At 39.7% G+C, this 22,137-nt stretch overlaps 1 protein-coding gene across 1 annotated transcript; it reads right to left on the reverse strand.

Annotated features, from left to right (window-relative positions):
• Window positions 1-1,609: 1,609 nt before the first annotated feature.
• Window positions 1,610-19,733, reverse strand: AP1M1 (adaptor related protein complex 1 subunit mu 1). The gene is made up of 12 exons (XM_067561457.1): window positions 19,359-19,733; window positions 18,149-18,305; window positions 16,784-16,851; window positions 13,880-14,010; window positions 13,303-13,450; window positions 11,013-11,139; window positions 9,745-9,887; window positions 8,450-8,521; window positions 7,727-7,885; window positions 7,170-7,295; window positions 5,192-5,267; window positions 1,610-4,566 (listed from the first exon to the last, which is right to left on the reverse strand). The coding sequence occupies exons 1-12, from the start codon at window positions 19,398-19,400 to the stop codon at window positions 4,544-4,546; spliced, it is 1,272 nt and encodes a 423-aa protein (XP_067417558.1). The 5' UTR covers window positions 19,401-19,733; the 3' UTR covers window positions 1,610-4,543.
• Window positions 19,734-22,137: the final 2,404 nt, after the last annotated feature.

The raw sequence follows: 22,137 nt of genomic DNA on the forward strand, positions 1-22,137 counted from the left end.
TTTAGCTTTTTCCACATCATCTGTCACTAGGTTGCCTCCCCCATTCTGTACAGGGCCCCACTTTCCCTGATCATCTTCTTGTTGCTAACATCTGTAGAAACCCTTCTTGTTACCCTTCACGTTCCTTGATAGCTGCAATTCCAGTTGTGCTTTGGCCTTCCTGATTTCACTCATGCATGCTCGAGCAGTATTTTTATACTCCTCCCTGGTCATCTGACCAAGCTTCCACTTCTTGTAAGCTTCCTTTTTCTGATTAAGCTCACTGAAGACTTCTTTGGTAAGCCAAGCTGGTCACCTGCCATATTTGTTATTCTTTCTGCACATTGGGATGGTTGTTCCTGCACCCTCAATAAGATTTCTTTAAAATACAGACAGTTCTTTTGGACTCTTTTCCCCCTCAGATTAGCCTCACAGGGGATCCTGCCCATCAGCTATCTGAGGGAGTCAGTCAGTTTTTCTGAAATCTAAGTCCTGTCTTCTGCTCTCTCTTTCTTCCTTTTGTCAGGATCTTGAACTCTCTCATCTCATGATCACTGCTGTCCAGATTACCACCCACTTCTACTTCCCCTACCAGTTCTTCCGTTTGTGAGCAGCAGCATCTAGTGCTTGACCTGCTGTTGCAAGTGAGTTGCAGGTCTTGGGGAAGCAACAGCTTCTGGGGACATGTGGAGCCAGCTGAGGACAACAGGTGAGGCAATTCCCACCTGCTCTTCTCTCCCTCTGCTTTGTGCTGTGGAAAAGTTAAGTCAGAGAGTTGCAGGGATGTGGAAGAATGGGTGTTAGTGTTCCCCTTCTTTCTGAACTGCAGGGAACTGGCTCCAGCCTAGCTGTATTTTCCTTTCACCTCCAATACTGCTAGCCTTCAATATGGCAGCAGAAGACCGTATATTAGGGAGCAGTTGTGTGGGAAGGAGTGGGAACTGGGGATGACACAGTGCCCATTAGAGGGAAGAAGCTGGGTAATGGGGTAGGAGCAATGTCTTCTTGGGGAAGAGAGAGAATGAACACACAGGGCAGAGAGCAATTCCCACTAGATTTGGTGAAAGCCTGCAATTGAAGCAAAGGTGGTGGTGTGGAGAACGCACAGGGGCACTGGGCCCCTTCATCAGAAGGAAGGAGGTCCCCCATGTGTGTGTATTTCAGGTTGATTTTCCCCATCATAGTTGGTTTAATTAACTAAACCTGAATTAGTTAATTCAGCTTAAACCTAAATATAATTCATATCTTTTTCTCTTCGACTATAATTTATCTTCAAAGGAACTTCTAACATAATATTATATTACGAACTATTTATAGTAAAATTAGAGAAATTCTCAGCAGTTTTTTGGTAGTCAGAATTCATGTAGCACTTTCATTCCACTATTATTGGGTTTAAAATAGGGCTGTTACAACATAAGTGCAAACAGGTTATTAATAACGGTATATATGTGCTTGAGCACTGTTTCAAATTAACGAGCCTCTGAAAGTAAGAACTGTACCTACCCACAACAGATTAAGCCTCTTGGTTTTGGTCTTACAAATCAGCTTTCTTGCTGGAACATTTCAAACGTGTCTGGGTGCTACTAAAATTAGATGTGTACATTTTAGAACAAAGTGATTTTGGAAGAGATTTTACCCATTCACTCTTTCCACACTAAGCAACAAGGAATCATAACCTTTCTGGTTTATATGCTGAATTTCCAGCTACCTATGATAGTTACAATGTGCCAACTTCCACCTAATTTCAGATGAAACCACACTGACTTGGAAACCGAGGTGAATATATACATGTTTCCCCCTGCACATTTTATAATAAGGAGGTAAGTGGTTAACATTTTGTTTAAAATTAATTGTCTACAAGGAGAGCAACACTACACAATACACAGTGGCAGACTGCCAAACTAAAGTTACAGAAGCCGGACAGGAGGTGATAAGTTACCAATGCAAAATGAAAACAGCCACTGCAAATTGTAAAGGAACAAATTTAATATTTAGCCAAAGGAAGAGAAATATAGAAATGCTCTCTAAACAAAGACCAAACACTAGACTAATATCACAGCTCTTATTTCTGCCTTACATCTGTATAGTATGTAGATACAGAACATTTGGGCAACTTGGATTAAATGGGCCTTTTTTGAAATATCGGGTAATGTGAATGACTGACAACTGTGAAGGTCTTTCTACTGTAATTGCACAATTTGGCAACTACGCACATGTAGTTAATTGACTTGCCTACTATAAATATTTGATGTTATAGTGACAATTATCTTACACAGCATGATAGTAATTAAATCAGGCAGATTAAATTAATACATTCAGCATTTATAGAACATGCTCCAGGAGTTCAGAATCAATCCTCTTAACTGAAGATACTTTGATCCACAGGCAGATTCAGACCCTTTTTTACCTTACAGCAACCAAAGAATGACAGTGGAGTTTAATGCTGCAAAGAAAGATTCTTTGTTTTTTGCTGTCTATGTCCACTCTTCAACATAATCGAAATTCAGCAGCTGCAAAGAGCCAGTAAAATACTGTTCTGGTTTGTAAGGTACAAGTTCAATTGGGAAAACAAACTATAACAACTGCCACACTTAAGCAAATAATTAAAAGTACTGAATAAATAACGTAGACTGAAGACATCTGATGGTATATGTAACAGGTTAGCTAAGCATTTTATATTAAATTTGTAAAATGATCAGTTTGGTCTGAAGATAAATTTCAACCAGAAATGAGTAGTAAAACCAAAATCTTGCGTAAGGAGATTTAATTTGTTAACATTTTGTTAGGTAACTAAATTTAATAAGGTCACTTCAGCATACTACCTTTGTCCACACCCATTCTAATTATCAAGCTATCATGATGTGATCTTCTAGTTGCTTTAATATCAATGCTATGCCAATCTTCAGCACAATTATCCTTTCTGAAACAAATCCTCCTCTAATATCAAAGCTAAATTTCTCAGGGGAATTTTGTTGAGTATTTTTAATATAATATTTCATATATATACATATAGTCCACAAAAGTCTACAAGGAACAAATAGGCACAGTGACCTATTCTCTCTCCCCTCTGGGAAAGGATTCAGGCACTTTAATAGGGCAGAATAGGGGTGGAAAAACCCCCGTTAACTGTGCCGCACCAGGTGTGGACAATGATATTCAGTCTTCTAGGCTGTTATGCTAATACCAGTCAGAAGCAATAAATTCACACTAAAAATAAAAGTTTGAAATCCTTTTAAAAGAAAACACTGATATAACCACTGTTAAACATTTTCTGAAATTGAAGCAACTATATGTACAGCTATGCAGATTGCAGCATCCTTAAAAAAAAAAAAGTTCTAAAGCCTGAAAGTGTAGCATTATGAACTGTGAGGTTTTTTTCCAGAAAGCTTATAATAAAGCACTGGGCAACCATTTACAAGTGGAAGAGACTGGCAAAGAAACTAGCCTTTCAGGACAAGCTGAAGAAAATGTAAATAATTCTCGGAAACTAAAGAAAATTTTTTTTACCTAAATCTAACATGGATGACAGATAGAGAATAAGAAATAATGTATCTACCTGCCAGACCCTCTAATGATAGCAATCAATTATCAGGAAGTGCCTGAAGTACTATTAGTTATTGCTACTTACAAACATGTCCCATCTGCTTAATTTTGTTTTAACCATATTGTCTTTAAATGTTTAACCTGAAGTTTCATATTTATAAGTTGAGACCTTTATTTTTTAAATTTCTTTTGCCATTAGAAATATCAAAGTCAAGCAAGTTTCATCTGATAGTTGATACTGAGTTTTCTTAATTTGTTTGGATGCCTCAGCTTTGCAACTTGGCTCCATAATTTGCACAAGCATTGACCATGATACTGCACAGACCACGGATGTTTATTCTTGTTGTCTCTTCTCCTGGAGTTAATGTACCTGTATTTTTATAAAATTTATGCTTACTAGCCTCCTCCCCAAATATCAAGTTTTGACAGATATTACATGGGTTGAACTATGCCAACAAAACCAACTTTTATTTTGAATCTAAGACCTAGCCTTTCTTGACTCATCATTACCTTTAATTCCTCTGCACACTAACAGAATTTTACCTAAGAAATAAGCCTCCAAAATGTCATGTTTTCAGTGTAAAATAAAGACCCAGGGTTATTTACAACTAAGAATGCTTAGCAGCCACTTCCGTTGCACCATGACCTCACTCATTTTAAAATGATGCTTCCAATGGTTTTAAAGATGATAGTTACATACTTTTAAAATATGGACTCTGGAAACTTTTAAGTAAGACCGCAAGGCAATCCTGGCTTCTCAAAATAACTGCTACTCCTAATATGATCATCATTTAGCAGCAGAAGTAACATGCTCTAAGAATTAAACAGATATCCATACAACCTGCACTAATGGTCCAAACACTTCGTGTTGAACACAGTAAAAACAGAATCTTTCTTCTCCTCAGTTCAAGTCTGCTGATACAATAACCCTGGAGCCAATGTTCACAGCCTTCAGTACCACAAAGTTTTCTACAAACAAATTCTAGACCTGAAGATTTGTCATCTGTCTTGGTTGGAAAAATTATTGTGTTCGGAGCTGATAATCTGCAAGAGAAAAATAAATTTAGAAAAGTCAGTTAAATTAGTTCATCTGATTTTATTAAATACAAAAGAGTAGCAGTATTAGATCAGAAATATTTACGATATATGAATGCTAAATTAAAGCAAAGGTTTCTCAAGTAAAAATGAGATCTGTATAAAGGACCATGTTAGAAGAACACTAGCTGTTTAAATGCTCACGCTCAATAACCAATTAAAGAAAATTTTTCCGCAGAGTTAAATATTCCAGGTAATAGGAATTTCTGTTCACCCAGCTGGACCTTCCCAAATGTTTAACAGCTTCCATGACTAAGCCAATCTTAAAAACAAATAAAAAAACCAAACAGTTTTCTTTGAGTTGTATATTTTCTTAATTTATATCCCAAACGGGTTGAATCTCTGCGTTAAGTGCAAAATACTCAGCCCAACCCTAACTATAAAGCCAACATAGCAGCAGTTCCATAATATATTTATTAATATAATTTGTAGCAATACTGCACATTATTATTAGAGAACACGAGAAGTCTAGTGGAATCATGCAGGTAAAGTATCTGAGTGTCCAACAAAGAGAAAAATGTGTTAGTGGAAAAACAGCATTGTGAACTTCAGTGTCTATAGCTTTTCAATTTACCTCCATTCTGGGTGATATAGCGAACCCATGGCAAAGCCTGATAGCCACTCTTCTCGATGATCTTTAAATAGCGGACCTGAAAAGAAAACATATCAAACTATTTTTCTACTTCAGCCTAGCAACATTTAGTAGAACATATATGTTTTAGGCAAAAAGCTTTGAACACCATTATGAACAGTTCAATGAGCAGCCATGGTCAAAAGAGTGTGAGCAGAATGCTGGGATGTGTTAGAAAATAAGAAATATAATGACATCATGTAAACAACTGGTAACCCACCTGGAATAGCGTGCACAGTTCTGGTCACCCCATATCAAAAAGATATAGCAGAAATAGGAGGTATCCAGAGTCAGGGGACAAAATTAAAAGAATGGAATGTTTCCATATGAGAAATTAAAGAGAAAGAACTAGAGCTGTCAAACGATTTAAAAAAATAAAATCGCAATTGATCACAAAATTTAAAAAATAGTCAGTTTTAATTGCACTGTTAAACAATAAAATGCCAATTTAAATTATATTTTTTTAAAAAAATTTCTACAGTTTAACTCTATTAATCTCAATTACAACACAGAATACAAAGTGTACAATGCTCACGTTATATTTTTTATTACAAATATTTGCCACGTAAAAAATAGTATTTTTCAATTCATCTCGCACAATGCACTACAGTACTTGTATGACATTAACTGAAAAATACCACTTCTTTTGTTTACAAATATTTGCTTAGTAATAAAAAATATATAAATATAAATAAGCACTATACACTTTGTATTCTGTGTTGTAACTGCAATCAATATAGTTGAAAATGTAGAAAAACATCCAAATATTTATAATACATTTAAATTGGTATTCTATTATTGTTAACAGTGCAATTAAAACTGTGATTAATCGCAACTATTTTTTAAATCTAGTTAATTTGTTGTGCATTAATCGCATGCATTAACTGTGATTGATAGCCCTAGAAAGAAAATTCAGAGGGAGACAAATGATGGGGGATATGAAAGAGGTATACAAAATATGGAATGGCTGGAGGGGGTAAGGTAAGTGCTTTTTATCCTCTCATAAAAGCAAGGAAGACATTAAACCAAACTAAAAAAATCTGTTTGAAATTTGGATTAAGAAAAGTTTAGACATGTATAAAGATAATAAAAGCACACAGTTACATTAGATAGATTTTAAAAATTAAGTAATATAAATCCTCATGGTTCAGGTCATTAAGCTTCCACTGAGAGGGTTGGGAAGAAACTTCCCATTGGTGTAGGTTATTCCATAATCATCCATTATAGAGAATTTTCTTTCACATTTCCTGAAGCATGTGGGATTAAGCCATTGACAGAAATAAGGTATTGAACTAAATGGTTCATCAGACTGATCTTGCAATATAATTCCAATATTCCTAATAGGACTTTTACTGTTCTTACAAAAGATGACTGAAATTTTGCACAAAAACTTACATGATACTACTAAGTCTTCACCTTACACACAGTTTCTGGAGGTTCAAAAGATTTAATGCACCAACAGGACAGATCCTAATACTATGATTTAACTGTAAATAACTATTCCATTTTCAGATCTTGCATGCGGGATAGTAAAAAACCCAAAACTGAGCTACGTAACTCAGAAATTACTTAATTCTTAGTTGAGACCTCTTTCAAACATTTGTATTTATTTTAGATCTGTTTTTGGTGAGTGATAGAAAAATGGAGTATACACCTTTGTCAGGAGAAAGTTGTGACTAGCTTCAAAATAACTATTATAAGTTTTTTAAAACTTGGACTGAAAAGATCATGCATATTGTCCAAACAGATTTGTACTTCTACGTAGTTGAATTTAAAGTGACAAGCCACATTCTGTAGCATTATAAAATTATAATATGGCTCACCATCACGTTTTCATTCAGCATTTCACACAGCATTATCCAGCAGCTAAATGAACAAAAAAAATTCCATTCACAAAAACAACATTTTTAGTCTCATTAACCTGTATTCCTGAAGTGGTGAAATATGGAATTTCAAACTTGACACTGATGGGAGGTTTGCCTTCTTTATCTTCAGCTTCAACACTTGGAAGCCCAAAGTGAGCCCGCATCAGATACTCCTTTCCCCCCTATCCAAAGAGGAAGGCAAAATAAATCATTCTACCAGAAAATATCCTTTAAAAACTAAAGTGCTTCTGAGTAGCAAAGGTTCCAGCTTTAAACTATGAAAATAATCATTTCAGCCCTTTTCTAAAAGGCTAAAACTGCACACTAAATTACTAATATCTAAACAAGATCTAGAAAAAAAATCAGTAACATTTCTTGTTTGCTTTTCCAATTTAAAATTATCACCCTAAGTACTTATTGCTTTGAGTGCCAGACCTACAATGAAGAGACAGGGAAAGAGCCTGGCCCTTCAGTAGTCCAACAGTAGAATTGAGCCTAAAGCAAATTTTAGTCAAATTCTAGATTCCATAAACAGAAGATTTCCTTTTAATAAAACTTGCACTAGCTTAACAGTAATAGCAATAGGGGATCCCAATACACCAATACAGCTTACCGGAAATGATTTAATGGACCAGACGATTTCACTGTTCTCTGGAACCCATTTTACACTTCCCACTGTGGTTTTAAATTTTGGTGAATCTGCATCATTTGGAACTGGGATATGAATCTCCACATTGTTGGCAGTTGATCTCCGCTTGAACTGACTCTTTGCCTACAGAAAGTAAGCAATGAAGTTGGGTTTTTTTATTTTTCCCCATCTCCCCACAAACACCACAATTTGTGGGTTTTAACAAAATCTTATTTGGTCAGGTTCAGATAGCTGGGAACTATAAAACATCCTTTTTGTCAGGAATCTTATGAGAGATCCATCCACAAAAGTGTAATGAAGAAATCAGAACTAGATTAACTGTCAAATGGAAGAATACAAAACAAAAATAATCCATTATGATCCTATTAATACATTTAGCATTTCTATATGATTTTACATCCTCAGAGTGCTTTTACAAACACTAATGTTAACACCTTTTTTTTAAATTACACTTGCCTTATCCTGTAAGTCAGTCATATTGCCTTACAGGCAGACCACATCCAACAGAGATAATGTTAGCTGAGTACATTTTGAATGGAGTAAAATTAGATAAATATTTATGGAAAGGGTGGCTTTCCAGAAATCAAATGTATGCTTTAAACAAAATGTTTAAAGTAGGATAGTTTACATGATTTGCCTTGTAGAATGAGACTGAAATTAAGGTGTAGCCATTTTGGGATCTCTGACCTTGATCATATACTCTATGCGGCTGTGGGAATGTTTCTCAATCACAGATTCAATCCAGATTAGTGGTTTTACCTGTTGGAGAACAAATAACTATAAGTTTTATTTTGACCTTGTCAGAAAAATATTGTTTCCATATAAAGCAAAAAAATCAATAAGAGAAGCCCAAAGTGCTGTTTAAGACAAGAGTTAGATCAGATTCCAGAGATGCTGGGCAGGAAAATATTTAATATGCAAATATGTAATATGCAAAAATAGTGATCAGGTGAGATCTGAGTGTTAATCAAGAAATCCTTAAAATATTCCATATGTATAGTTTGACAAGTATTTATACAGATGGTGAAAAAGTAGATAATTTCAATTACACAAGTATCTAACATTTTTAAAATTTAACCCTTTTCTCTTATAATAATAAACCCCCGATGGCAGAAGCACATTCTCCCTCTAACCCAACAAATTTAATAATTCAGAGCATTTGAGACTAAATAATGCTAACCCTAAAAACTGAGAGACAGTAACTCTGGATTTAAAGTATTTGTTTAAATTCAGTACCCTAATCCATAAAAAAATCAGAAATCCCACAGGCTTTTAGGGTCACCTGGTTTGTTGTTTCTTGTCAGAGTTCTGCAGTTTATTAGCCCTCGATGTATAGAGACATGACAGACTAATATCATTCTTGGCTACTTAGTGATGAAATAGGCTTTTCAGTCTCCCCCATCATAGGTATGCCCAGTATAAGAGAGCAGACAGGCCCTTCACAATGTTTTTGCTCCAAATGGGTCAACACACAAATGGCACTATAGACTTTAAAACCAATAAAATTCTCTTCTTTTCATTCCTCCTCACTGTATGTGTTGCCAGCTTCTTTAGGTGGTAGTCATAAAAATACATTTTACTGCCTTCATCCTTCCCCTCTCTATATTAGTTCTTATAATGTGCTCATCACCATAGTATCCGAGCATCTTCCAGTAGTATGTTAAGTAACGTGACTACATATCAGTCATGTGTTGTTTGCTCTCTTATCCTTCTCTCAGTAGGCAACTCAGGGTAGTAATTTCTTCTCCTTAGCTCAGTGCCTTGGAGTAGGCTATATTATTTCTTTCTTTCTTCAAGAAAGCATGAAACTTCACTATTAACAGTTAGCTTGATAATATCTAAAACTCACTCATACTTTTTAAAAGATAGATATTAATTTTTCACTGAAAATGGAAAGGTCTTGTACAATTTTACCTGCCATTTAAGATGTTTTCATACATGAATTAGTTTTAGTCTAGATCAAAATATGTAGCCAAACTTACATGGGTGTTAAGACGATATGACATGAGTTCAAACTCTCCATCAGGTGGGATGAAAGAAATTGTCCTATCGTTTTCAAAGCGAGAGAGACGAACGCACTGATGAAACTTTACATCTTCTAGTTCCACTGATTTGCTTTTGCCACCTATCAGGAAAACAAAATCTCAAATTTGTTTAACACATGAAAAGCCTACCTCTTAGGCCATCACGGTACACTATAAAGCAACTAAGCAGTCAGCTGCTTATACTCCCCACATTAGTGGACACTACAGTATTTCCAACTCGTTATAGTAACTTTAGGAATATAGGAATCTTAGTGAAAAGAGATAGGGAAAAACCCATCGAAGTGGACCAATTTAAATGAAGTATTCTGCTGTCTCTTTGCTCAGTACTGCCACCGAAATCCTGAACTGGAATTCCAGTCTTAAAGGAAAGAAAAGCATTACATCTCCCAAAGAAATTAAGGAAGAGGTATTTCCCCCTGACATTTCGCCAGTGCACAAAGGAGGATGGTGTTGCCGTTTGTTAGCAACCAATACATCTATCTTGGCACACAGACAAACTGTACTATATTTAATTACTTCCTCAACTCCCCTCCCCACTACCTCCTCTCTTGTTCATAGGCTGTGAATACACACCTCAACGTGCTAACGTCCACATTTAAGAGCATGTAACAAAGAAAAAAATAAAAACTCTAAAAAGTATTAGTGCAGGAAACTTAAAATGTGGGATTAATTCCTTTAGTGTGAATAGATCCCTCTATAAACGTATTGCCCTTTAAGGTACATTTTAATTGTAAATAATTTTCAACAATAAAAGGGGACAGCAAATTTGCATGTAATGCAGGTAACTTTGGAGCTAAAACAAGTGATCGTTCCTTAAAATAAGGTTCACAGTGAGACATGAGCCTACATAATGGAAATCTTATAACTTGTCGTATAAACCACCATTAAGGCTAGAAATGGGAGATTTTTTTAATTGAACAAAGACCAAGTCTTTAAGGCCAAATAGCAAATTAATGCCTTAGGCTTCATGTCCCCATTAGGAGTGTCTCTGATGTGAAAAAACAGTAAATGAGTTGCTAACACTAAAATTACTCTTTACTCTTATATAGTGATGCAACCTCCCCAACTAGGGAATTAGAAGACCTACCATCTTGAGAATAAGTCCGATTATCTGAACTGACATTTGTGTTGCCTTAAATGCCCCAAAGACAAAGAAACCAGGAAATAACCCTGTATGTTTTTAGAAATGCTGTATACATACTCACGTCCTGTATTATCAAAGAGTACTTTATCATTTAAACCCAGGCGAAGCTCTGGCATTCCTGAGAGAAAGACCCTCATTTTAATGGATCCCACTATCTCACTGCGCAATACATTTCCATTGGCACTAACCTAAAGAGCAAAGAAAGGTGGAGTTATTCTCCTCAACTCCTGAAACTGAATCTCTAACGAGCTACTTGCAATGATTTTACACTCATGTTTTCACAAGATTAGGAACCCAAAATAAATCACAGTTAAAACTTAAATGTGTTTCCCAGAATTATGGTTTTCATTAAAATTTGTACATTTTGACAGAAAGGTCGTGTGTTGCCATACAATGTATATTGTGTGTTGAGGGTGACATGTAAAGTTTGTTTGATAACAAAAAAGTAAGTAATAAGACTGTTGCTTGTTAGGATACATTTTGAAATGACAGTATTTAAGTTCATCAACCTTACAAGGAAGACACCAATTGAGAAATTGTTTCTTTAAGTGTTTGCTGGACCTATGAAGGTAGGTGTGGTAGATTCAGGAACCACCCCAAACACACCAAGAAATCAGTTATCTACAGCTAAGCACTCAGATACCACAGAATATGCTCCAAAGAGGGAGTCCGAGATATACACCTTAAAACTGTATTCACCAAACGACACTCCACAGAGAAGTAGACCATATTCTGGAATGGGCCACACAAATACCCTGAGAGAATTTGCTTCAATACAGAAATAAAATCCCCTTTGACCACATGCCCCTAGTTGTCACCTACTGCCCCATACAGAGTATCATGAAACAACTACAACTCATATTTAAGGTTAAGATTTTGTCATGATTATTTTTAGTAAAAGTCACGGACAGGTGATGGGCAATACACAAAAATTTACGGAAGCCGTGACCTGTCTGTGACTTCTACAAAAAATAATGGGGGGAGGGGCTGACCAAATGCCTGAGGGGGAGGATGAGAGCTCTAGCCCCACTGCAGGAGGAGGATGGTGCAGCAATCACAGGAAGTGGCTCTGGGTCCCCAGCTGAACACTGTGGCACCCTGCTCCAGGGTCCCCTGTGGTGGCTCAGGGCTCCGGCAACCACCCCGGCCATGGGTGATGTCTGTGGGGTCTGCCACTGAGGCTGAAGGCTGCAGAGTATTCCCACAGCCTGAGGCAGGTCAGGGTTGTGGGGTCCCAGGTGGAAGCTGGCAGGACAGGGCAGAAGCTGAAGAGGATAAATTCACAGAGGTCTCTGGAAGTCACAGAATCCATGACTTCCAGTGACCTTTGCAATAAAATCTTATCCTTATTCATTCTCAATGGAGATCCCATCCTGAAAGAGATTCTTCCTGAACATGCACTTCTGGCCTTCAAACAACCCCTTATCCTCTCCAAGCTCATCATCAGAAGCGAGCTCCCCACAGTCCAGGACGCACCTACACAAAGTGGCACCACACCTGCCAGAATAACAGATGCAAAACCTGTAGCATATCTCCACTGCTACAATGATCAACACCCCCTACAATACATCTTTCAAGATCCATGGATCCTACACATGCCTATCACAATATGTGATATGCCTCATCCGGTGCACTAAATACTCGGATAACAAATATCTGGTTGAAACTAGATAATCACTACACTCTCAAATGAACTCACATAGGAGAATGATAAAACAATTAACACCCCATCAATTGTGGATGTGCACTTTTCACTAAGTGATCATTCTGTATCTGACCTATCAGTCCTCATCCTCAAAGAAAACCTCCACAACACTTTCAAAAGACAAGCTATGGGAAGGGTACTCAGTCTCAGACCTAAAAAAGCTCTATATAGCTCAAAAGCTTGTCTCTCTCACCAACAGAAGTTGGTCCAATAAAAGATATTACCTCACCCACCTTCTCTCTAATATCTTGGGACTAACAGGGCTACAATAACACTGCACACATCCTTGGGAGCCATTCCGTGGGAGTATCAGAGTTTTATTCAGACAGTGAGGATTAGGCAGGAATATAAGGAATGCATTTGTTTTTCAAGTTTGGCATGGAAAAGAAGCTCTCTGATGGCTGAAAAGTCTACTAAGAAGCATATTACAGATGCAGGCACAGAAGTATTACTTATAACGGATGAGTCACTACCATTATCGGTCACTCAACTTGATGATATGTAAATTGTTTCAAGTGTAATACTATAATTCGATAGTCTTAGTCTATTTATACACCGACTTCTGCTTTCATTTTATATTTGCATATTTACAGATTATTACAATTCTTATTAAAAACAATAAAGTGCAAGTAAGATATAAACCTACCAAGAGGTTAACAGATTCTATAACGTCCAGAAACACCTCATTTTTCCTGTACTTTATCCCTTCTGACCTCCAGGAAACAGCATTAGTAACAGTGGCAGGTGGGCGTGGAGCTCCAGTTTCCAGTTTGTGGCCTTCTTGAGTGATGTACCTTCAGAACCACGTTTTTAAAAAATATGAAAGTTACATTTTGTAGCCTTAGCAATTGTTTAGTGTCATGGGTATTACTATGTCAGCAGCAAACAAAGGAAATCTGATAATGCAAGTTAAACCCTAGAAAATATTAACTAATCTTGTTTTGCCAGGTCAAGTCAGATCATGTGTTTATGTAATTAATAGGAAATTATATTAGTCTAGCAACAAAGACAGGAAAAGATTAACAGATTTTTGACAGAAGTATCTTATTGATTTTTTTTTTCAGGCTGATAGAAGAAAGGAAAACCTACAAATTGACCCCACATTGTAATAACATGGGAAGAGGATGGCTTTACTAAAGTCATACAAGCTAACATTTTTACCTTCATAAATATTCCCAACGCATCCATCACCTGATATCTAAATGCAGCACACTGATACTTACTCTTGTAAAATTTTACTGTCAGTGGTTTGAGGATAGCCAAAATCCATTAACTCATCAAGCAATTCATAAATTATAACAAAGTTATCCCGAATGCTCTCTTCTTCCAATTCTTTGAAATATTCAGAAAATACCTGAAATGTTAAAGTTAGAAAACAACAGTAAATCCCAGATTAAATTCCACCAACCCTCTATTCCTGAAAATACAATACAACATCAAAATTTTGGTGGAATATAGTAGAGTAGGTAATTTGTTGAATCTTAAAATGCAAATTTATTGACTTTCAGGTGTTTTGGTTTTTTCACACTACTAATTAGAATGAGTTTATTTATTTTACAACCATAATTGGCCAAACTTGCAAGGCCTTACACTCAATTCAACGGCATTTCTATATGTAACTCAGTAACTTTTGACCACCAAATCCAATCAGTTTCAAAATTTCAGGGAAAGTTCGTTCTTGGTATCAATGGTCAGAACCCTATTGATTTCAGGGAAAATCAGAAAAACAAAAAGGAGGACAAACGGAGCCCCTGACAGCACTTTAGCATACTGATGGCATCATTAACACTTTCACACATAATGGTTCTCCTACTCATCTCTGTTTATACTCCCAGTAGAAAGACAAGGTGGGTGAGGTATTATCTTTTATTGGACCAACTTCTGTTGGTGAAAAGAAAAGAAGAGATCTGTGTAAGCTCGAAAGCTGGTCTCTCGCATCAACAGAAATTTGTCCAATAAAAGGTATTGCCTCTCTCACCTTGTCTCGCTAATATCCTGGGATGGACACAGCTAAAATACTGCATACTCCCAGTAGTTTAACATGCTGAATGACTTCTCTCGCTCTCTCTTGCTCTCAAATAAAAGGGGGGGGAAAAAGTGGAGTGAGAAAGGAGAATGGAGTATGAGGGGAATGCACACTGCCACCGGAATGTGATGAGAAAATTCGGAACCCTGATATGGAATTTGGGGGGGGAGGGAGGCAAGGGAATGTGGCACACAGAACTATGGGGAGAGGAGATTGAGGGACCCTGCCTGGTATGATGGGGGGAGGGAGGGAAAAAGGCAGGTATACAAAGCCCCTTGCAGGGGAGGAAGGGAGAGGGGCAGGGACAGGAAGGGGGTGGAGGTGGAAAGGGTGGGAGGAGGTAATGAGTGTTCACACAGAGCCCCCTGCCACGATGGGAGAATAGAGGATCATACTATGGGGAAGGAGCATTTAACCCCTGCAATGGGGGAAAATGAGGGATATTAAAATGCATGGAGGGAGGAATGGGGACACAAAGAACATCTGGTGGGGGGGCAGGGAGATTGGCAGATCTGGGTATGGGGGGAAGGAGGAATAGGGGTACACAGAGTCCCTGGCATGGGGGGATGATAGGGGGTGCTGGTATGGGGGAAATGAAGCACACAGAGCCCATGCCATAGAGGGGGATGGGGGAGTGCACAGAGCTGCTGGTATGGGGGGAGATGGGAAAACCTGGTATGAGAGGAAGGGGAAGAGGAGCACATGAAGACATTGGCAGGGAAGAGACTGGCAGGAATTGCAAGGAGAACCTGAAAAAGACGGGAATGGGAAGATGGCACCCACAGAGCTTGTGTGGGGAATGAAGGATTACAAGGAGCTCCTGGTATATGCGATATACTCAACCTACAAAAGCTATGAAGTACATGACACACACTCCCCCAGTGTTATTTCAGATTTTTTGTTTGGGAATTGTAAGGCTTGAGACTGTTTTCAGCTAACAATTTGGTCATTAAAACTCATGTAAATGGCTAGTGCAAACATCTGATGACTCAGGTAGCCAGATGTCCTTTTAGTGATTCTAATTCCAATGAGAACAGCACATTTGCTTTTTGAAATTCCTGTCTGCCACTTATCTGTAAGGATTATCCCCCCCCCCCCGAGTGTAACCCTAGCATCCTTGATGTAAGTAAAGTGATTAAAAGTGTCTCTGCATGTATGTAATGACCATCATCACTGTTGCTCTCTCCAGATGGGACAATGTTTGTATTTGTAAGTGAATAGATAAAGAATTTAAACGTACTATGTAATCAATAAGAAAGGGTATATAACTGACCACTGTAACCCCATGAAGTTGAAGCTGATTTCTCAGACTTCCCGGTATCGTGAATAAACCCCTTCAGAATTGTGTGTGCTGCCTGATTCTTGGAGAAAGAATCCTTCGTGCTTTACAATTTGGCGCAGCGAGCAGGGTGCAACTGGGATCCTCGAGGGCTTCACATACCAAGCAAGTCAGCAAAAAAAGGGAAATGGTTCTCTACCCAAATATATGCTTTAGAGAATAGCTTGCTGAAAAGCTATCCTCCTTGCCTGTCAATTTCAGCACAACACACAGATCTTTGAATCTCCCCACCGGCTTTTACCTTCATACTGCACTGAGTTTAAAATTCTCATCCCCACTCTCAAGGCCCTGCACACAACTACTTACAGGCAACACCTCAGATGTTATCTTGTCTGCTGAACTTTGGCTCCCTCCACCCTAAAATACGTTTGTTTGGTTTTTTTTTTTTTTTCTTTTCCTGACTCTGTGCTGACACTTAACTGCAGCATAGGCTCCCAGTCCAATTTATCAAGACACCATCATATTACTCAAAATTTGCTTCTTCAACAATGCCGACAAAGCACCAAAATTCAGTGATGTGGCCTCCCATCTGGCTTTCATACTGTATCCCATTTTTTGTCTCTCTCTTATAATAAGATTCTGTCAGTATCCTTGTGCAGTACAGCACAAAATAAATATCAGTAGCTAACACAGAAAGATCATAACATATAAACTAGATATGCCATTTCTGCACAGCACTATAAAATTAAAAGATTTCTACATCTATATAAAATATATGTTGAGTTATCTGAACCAAGGTTACTTTCCCAGTTTCATACTCACCTGAACCACCTTGTAAAGAAATGAAAACACCAGAGATACACAAGCATTCTTTTTAGAAGTAGCAACAACTGAAAAAAGTATGTTCAGGAACCTCTGTTTAAAATTACTATTTTAAAAAATGTTTATCGTTAAATACATTTTCAAAAACTCTTTACTAAGTTATTACAGCTGGCCCAAACATTAAGGAAGCAGCAACAACATTCCTCTTTCCAGAGCCATTTAACACTGAGAACCCTTGGGTTTGTTTAGTCATTTCTGATTGTTTAACTATTGGAAGGTCAAGACCAATAATAAAGATTCAGGAAATGCTTATATTAAATTGGCACTTAAAACATTTTTGTACACATAAGAACAGCCATACTGGGTCAGACCAATGGTCCATCTAGCCGTCTCCAGTCTTCTTACAGTGGCCAATGCTTCAGAGGGAATGAACAGAACAGGGTAATCATCAAGTGATCCATCCCGTGGCCCATTCCCAGCTTCTGGCAAACAGAGGGTAGGGACACTTCAGAGCATGGTTTTGCATCACTGCCCATCCTGGCTAATAGCCACTGATGGAGCTATCCTCCATGAATTTATCTAGTTCTTTTCTTGAACCCTGTTATAGTTTTGACCTTCACATCCTCTGGCAGAGTACCATGGGTTGACTGTGCGTTGTGTAAAGAAATACTTCCTTTTGTTGGTTTTAAACCTGCTGCCTATTAATTTCATTTGGTGACCCCCTAGTTCTTGTGTTATGAGGAGTAAATAACACTTCCTTATTTACTTTCTCCACACTAGTCATGATTTTATAGACCTCTATCATATTCCCCTTAGTCGTCTCTTTTCCAAACTGAAAAGTCCCAGTCTTATTAATCTCTCCTCATATGGATACCCCTAATAATTTTTGTTGCCCTTTTCTGTATCTTTTCCAATTCCAATATATCTTTTTTGAGACAGGACGACCAGATCTGCACACAGAATTCAAGATGTGGGTGTACCATGGGTTTATAAAAAGACAATATATTTTCTGTCTTATTCTCTATCCCTTTCCTAATGATTCCCAACATTCTATTAGCTTTTTTGATTACTGCTGTACATTGAATCAATGTTTTCAGAGAACTATCCACAATAACTCCAAGATCTCTTTTTTGAATACACATTATTAGAACAGGGTATAACATGAGAAGAATAACTCCTTTTTTATTTATATATAATTTTTTTGCATTTTGTAAATCTCAGTCAGTAAACTCCTTATCAGTTTCCATCTCTCCCCAAGGTAAGCTTATGTTACTTATTGCCCTACAGAGTTCTATATCACTTCCATTCAAGGCCAAATTCTGAATCAGTTTCACAATATTAACAAGTTTACACTTTAAAGGATACGATATAAATTGTTATGTTTAATCCACATAAAACGAACTCCTCCATGAGCTAAAATGGGAGAAAGTGTTCCCTCTTCTTCCTTTTCCATAAGGATTGGCATGAAATGCTCCACCTCAGACATATCCACATCTCCACGGTAATTCCGGCAGATGAGGACCTGCAAAAGACGTAACAAATCTGAATAGGTTTTTAAAAGAAAATGCTGACGTTACCATATGAAAAAAGCATGTATGATCCTCAGGAAGTACTTTTAAATTACTTTAAAAGACATGAGAGAAATTTCAACATAAAGTAGAATTTTACACAGTTCAGCAGCTCACTACTTTACATTTATGCAATGGAATCCCAAAATACTTAACTAATTGAATTACAAATTGTACATGGGAATTTTTCATTCACAGCTCAAATACAGCTTTTAGAACTATACACAACAATTGTTAAATAGCACGTATCAACATGAGAGACAAAATAAATAGCTTATAAAACAAAATCACAGAAAGATTTTAGATAAGCGGAATGTAGTTACCCCAAAATGGAATATAATCAAAAATCAGAGTTAGCATCCCTAACATTTGTAAAAGTATCTTGGTATCTTTAATTCCTATAAGCAGTTGTCATCTCCATTTCACTTGCCCAAAAATCAGACCCTTCAGCAGCTCAGTGCCCCTTAACCTGCAGGAGCTTTCATTCATTAAAGATTAGGAGGAAAGGGAGGAAAGAGGAAAGACTAGAAGGGGGAAGTAGAAGAAAAATCAGCATTTCCTGCAACACTGCAGCTAGATGGACACTGGTCACCCATCCAAGCACCGACAAGGTGCTTCCAGTTTAACCCAAGGCAGCATTATCGGCAGGATTTAACCACAAACGGAGACCGCAAGGCAGGCTGGAGGAAACGCGGGGAGGGGGAATCCCCATCCTAAGGCCCCAGGACAGACTGGGTGGCGCACAGAGCAAGCTGGAAAGGGAACGGAAGGGAATGTTACCCTAGGGACCTAGGCCAAGTCACAGGTGAGGAAACAGAAACCTGCGGGCCCTTCTACACCCATGTTCCCTCAGACTATGGAGAAAGCTGAGCCCATTTCCAGGCCGGACCCTCTCCACAGGCTCAGGCCGAGCTCCACGGGAGCCACCTGCCCCAGAGATTTCTCTCAGGGCAGCTGCCCCCTGTCTTGGCCAAGGAGCCCAAGGCCCCGTACCTCCGACTCCTCACCTTGCCCTTCAGGTCAAGCACGTATACGGCACTGGCAGACATCACGCAGCGGTGCCGGGTGCGGTGCGGTGCGGTGCTGTGCTCCGCTCCGTCCCGGCCCCGCTTCTGCTACTGCCCCACACCCCAGGAACCCACTCCAGATCACACTTCCGGCCGGAAACGCCGCTGCTCCTCCTCCCGCTCTCAGCCCGCACCGCCGGCTGAGGGGCTGTCGGCTCGGCTCGGCTCGGCTCGGCTCGGGACGGCGGCGCGGCACACTGAGGGACGTCAGTGAAGTGACGGAGCGCTGAACGCTGGCATAGACCGGGACTGACTAGATGCGAGGGCGGCCGGAGGCACGTTAATAAGGGATGACTTGTCTCGGAGTCCCAATGACAAACGGCCCAGCAGCGGAAGTGATTGAGTGATGAGACACCCGCGCCCCGGGCCTTCGCTTTCTCCATAGTTCCGGTAACCATAGAGAAGAGGAAAGTGAGTAGGTGGAACGAGCATAGTGGCGCACTGGCCTAAGCGGGACCATAGAGAGCTGGTGGAACGAGCCCGCTGGGCAGCGCTATGGTCGGCCCCGACAGGCTGTTCAGTCTTGGCTTGCTGCTGTCCCGGAGAGGCGCACCAGACCAGGCCTCCAGCTGCACTTCCCACGTGCGGAAGCAGTTGTAGGGGAGGGGGCAAGTGTTCCTGCCCCCCACCAAACCTAGGCCAGCTCTGCTTTTGTTCTCTAGCATTCCCTAGAGTACTTTACTCATTCTTTTTAACCCCTCTCCTCTTCCCCCTTTTGTCCTGACTGTATCCATTGGAGTGAATTCTTCTGATTCCTTTTTTGTGACAGGACTAGTGGATGTGAGGAAGCAGTAGATGTCATATGGCTTGATTTTAGCAAGGCTTTTGCCACAGTCCTCCATGACATTGTCATAAGCAAATTAGAGCAATGCAGGCTAGATCAAATTACGATAAGGAGGGTGCCTACCAGGTTGAAAGTCCATACTCAAAGCATCGTTATCAATGGTTTGCTGTCAAACAGGGAGGGCATACCTAGTGGGGTCCTGCAGGCATCAGTCCTATTCAATATTTTCATTAATGACTTGGATAATGGAGTGGTGAGTATGCTTATAAAAGTTGCAGCTGGCACCATGCTAGGAGGAGATACAAGCACTGTGGAGGACAGGATGAGCATTCAAAACAACCATGATAAATTAGAGCAGCATTTCCTCACCCTTTTAAGTACCTCTAACTTCTGAAAATTTTAATAAGTACCCCAACACTCAATTTTCCACTCTGAGAAAATCTTTTTCCCTTTTACCACTGGACGACTGTATTTCTTGTAAAGCAGGAGAGTTCTGCAGTGCTGTGTGGCTGTGGCAGATCACAAAGCCCCCTGCTGTTTCTCCCCACCTTCCTTCTCCCCTTCCTCCATATAGGAGCAAAGGTCAATGCCAGCCAATCATTATGGCCTGATGGCAGGGTCACAGGGTATTCTCCTTACACATGCAGGAACTTGTGAGGCACTAGCAGGCACTAGCTGCCCACCAGAGTAGGGTAGCAGCGCTCCCCATGGCCTTTCCTAGTGGGGTGCAGGCCAGGGGCAAATCACACTGTGTGAGCCCCTCTTAAGATTTTTATACTGATAAAATCTGGGGCTGTCATAGCTGTCAATTTCACTACTCAGCTAGAGCAGTGAAATTAATAAGTAAACCTATGGGTAGAGCCCGGCTCCAGGACTGGGCAAACCGCTGGGCTCTCTAACTGGCTTTCTGGGCACCGGGCTTTGAGCCGGGAAGGGGAGCTGCAACTTGGGCAAGTTGCAGGCGGCTGCCATTTGGCTGCCAGCCCGGGAGGTGGCGACTGCCACCCAATCTGAGCTGGGGCAGAGGAGCTTCCACGCAGGCTGGGACCCAAGGATGTGGGCAGACAGCAGGCAGCTGCTGCCCATCTTCAAGCCAGGGTGTGGGAAGCTCTCTCTCCCTTCAGAGCCAGGGCATGAGTGGCAGTCACCCAGCTGCGAGCTCAGCTCGTAAGGCATGGCACAGGAGGCTGCTGCCTGGCTCCTACCTAGAGCTGGGACCAGGCAGGATGCGGGTGGCTGGCACCTGGCTTCCCAAAAAGCCAGCAGCTGCCACCCAGCTTACCAGGACTAGGGCAGCTACCGTCTGCCACCCAGCTAGGAGGTGGGACCAAGCAGGAAGCCAGTGGCTGCTGCTTGCCTCCCCCAGAAGCCGGCAGCTGCTGCCCACCTCCCTTCACTGGGTTTTTTGCCACATACCCCGTGCTTGTGTCTGGCGTACCCCCAGGGGTACACGTACCACAAGTTGAGAAACTGAATTAGAGTACTGGTCTGAATTCAACAAGATAAAATACACTAAAGAGAAGTGCAAAGTACTTATGGAAAAATCAAATACACAACTGAAAAAAGAATAATTGTTTAGGACACTGGTACTACAGCTGAAAAGGATCTGCAGGGTTATAATGGATCAAAAATTGAATATATCACCAATGTGATGCAGCCAAAAACAGGCTAATATTCTAAGGTGTATTAACAGGAGTGTTGTATATAAGATGTGGGAGGTAATTGTCTCGCTCTACTCAGCAATGGTGAAGCATCAGCCGGAGTACTGTGTCCAATTGTGGGTGTTTCATTTTCAGAAAGATGTGAACCAGAGAGAGTCCAGAGGATAGCAGCAAAAATGATAAATGGTTTAGGAATCCTGACCTATGAGGAAGAGTTAAAAAATCAGGTCATGTTTTGTCTTGAGAAAAGACTGATGGGAACCTAATAAACACA

The sequence above is a fragment of the Emydura macquarii genome, unplaced genomic scaffold (genome assembly GCF_026122565.2).
Source record: "Emydura macquarii macquarii isolate MOO-44397 ecotype Brisbane River unplaced genomic scaffold, CSIRO-AGI_Emac_v2 contig_306, whole genome shotgun sequence".
In the NCBI taxonomy this organism is placed as follows: Eukaryota; Metazoa; Chordata; order Testudines; family Chelidae; genus Emydura; species Emydura macquarii.

What these genes read in the sequence shown, in the direction of transcription:
- AP1M1 (XM_067561457.1), bottom strand. Translation starts at nt 19,400, where the DNA reads ATGTCTGCCAGTGCCGTATACGTGCTTGACCTGAAGGGCAAG. An exon ending in TAAACATAACAATTTATATC is followed by an intron (nt 16,852 to 18,148) that starts GTATCCTTTAAA and finishes TACTTTTTTCAG; the next exon opens with TTGTTGCTACTTCTAAAAAG. An exon ending in GCATAGAGTATATGATCAAG is followed by an intron (nt 7,886 to 8,449) that starts GTCAGAGATCCC and finishes TACTTTCTGTAG; the next exon opens with GCAAAGAGTCAGTTCAAGCG.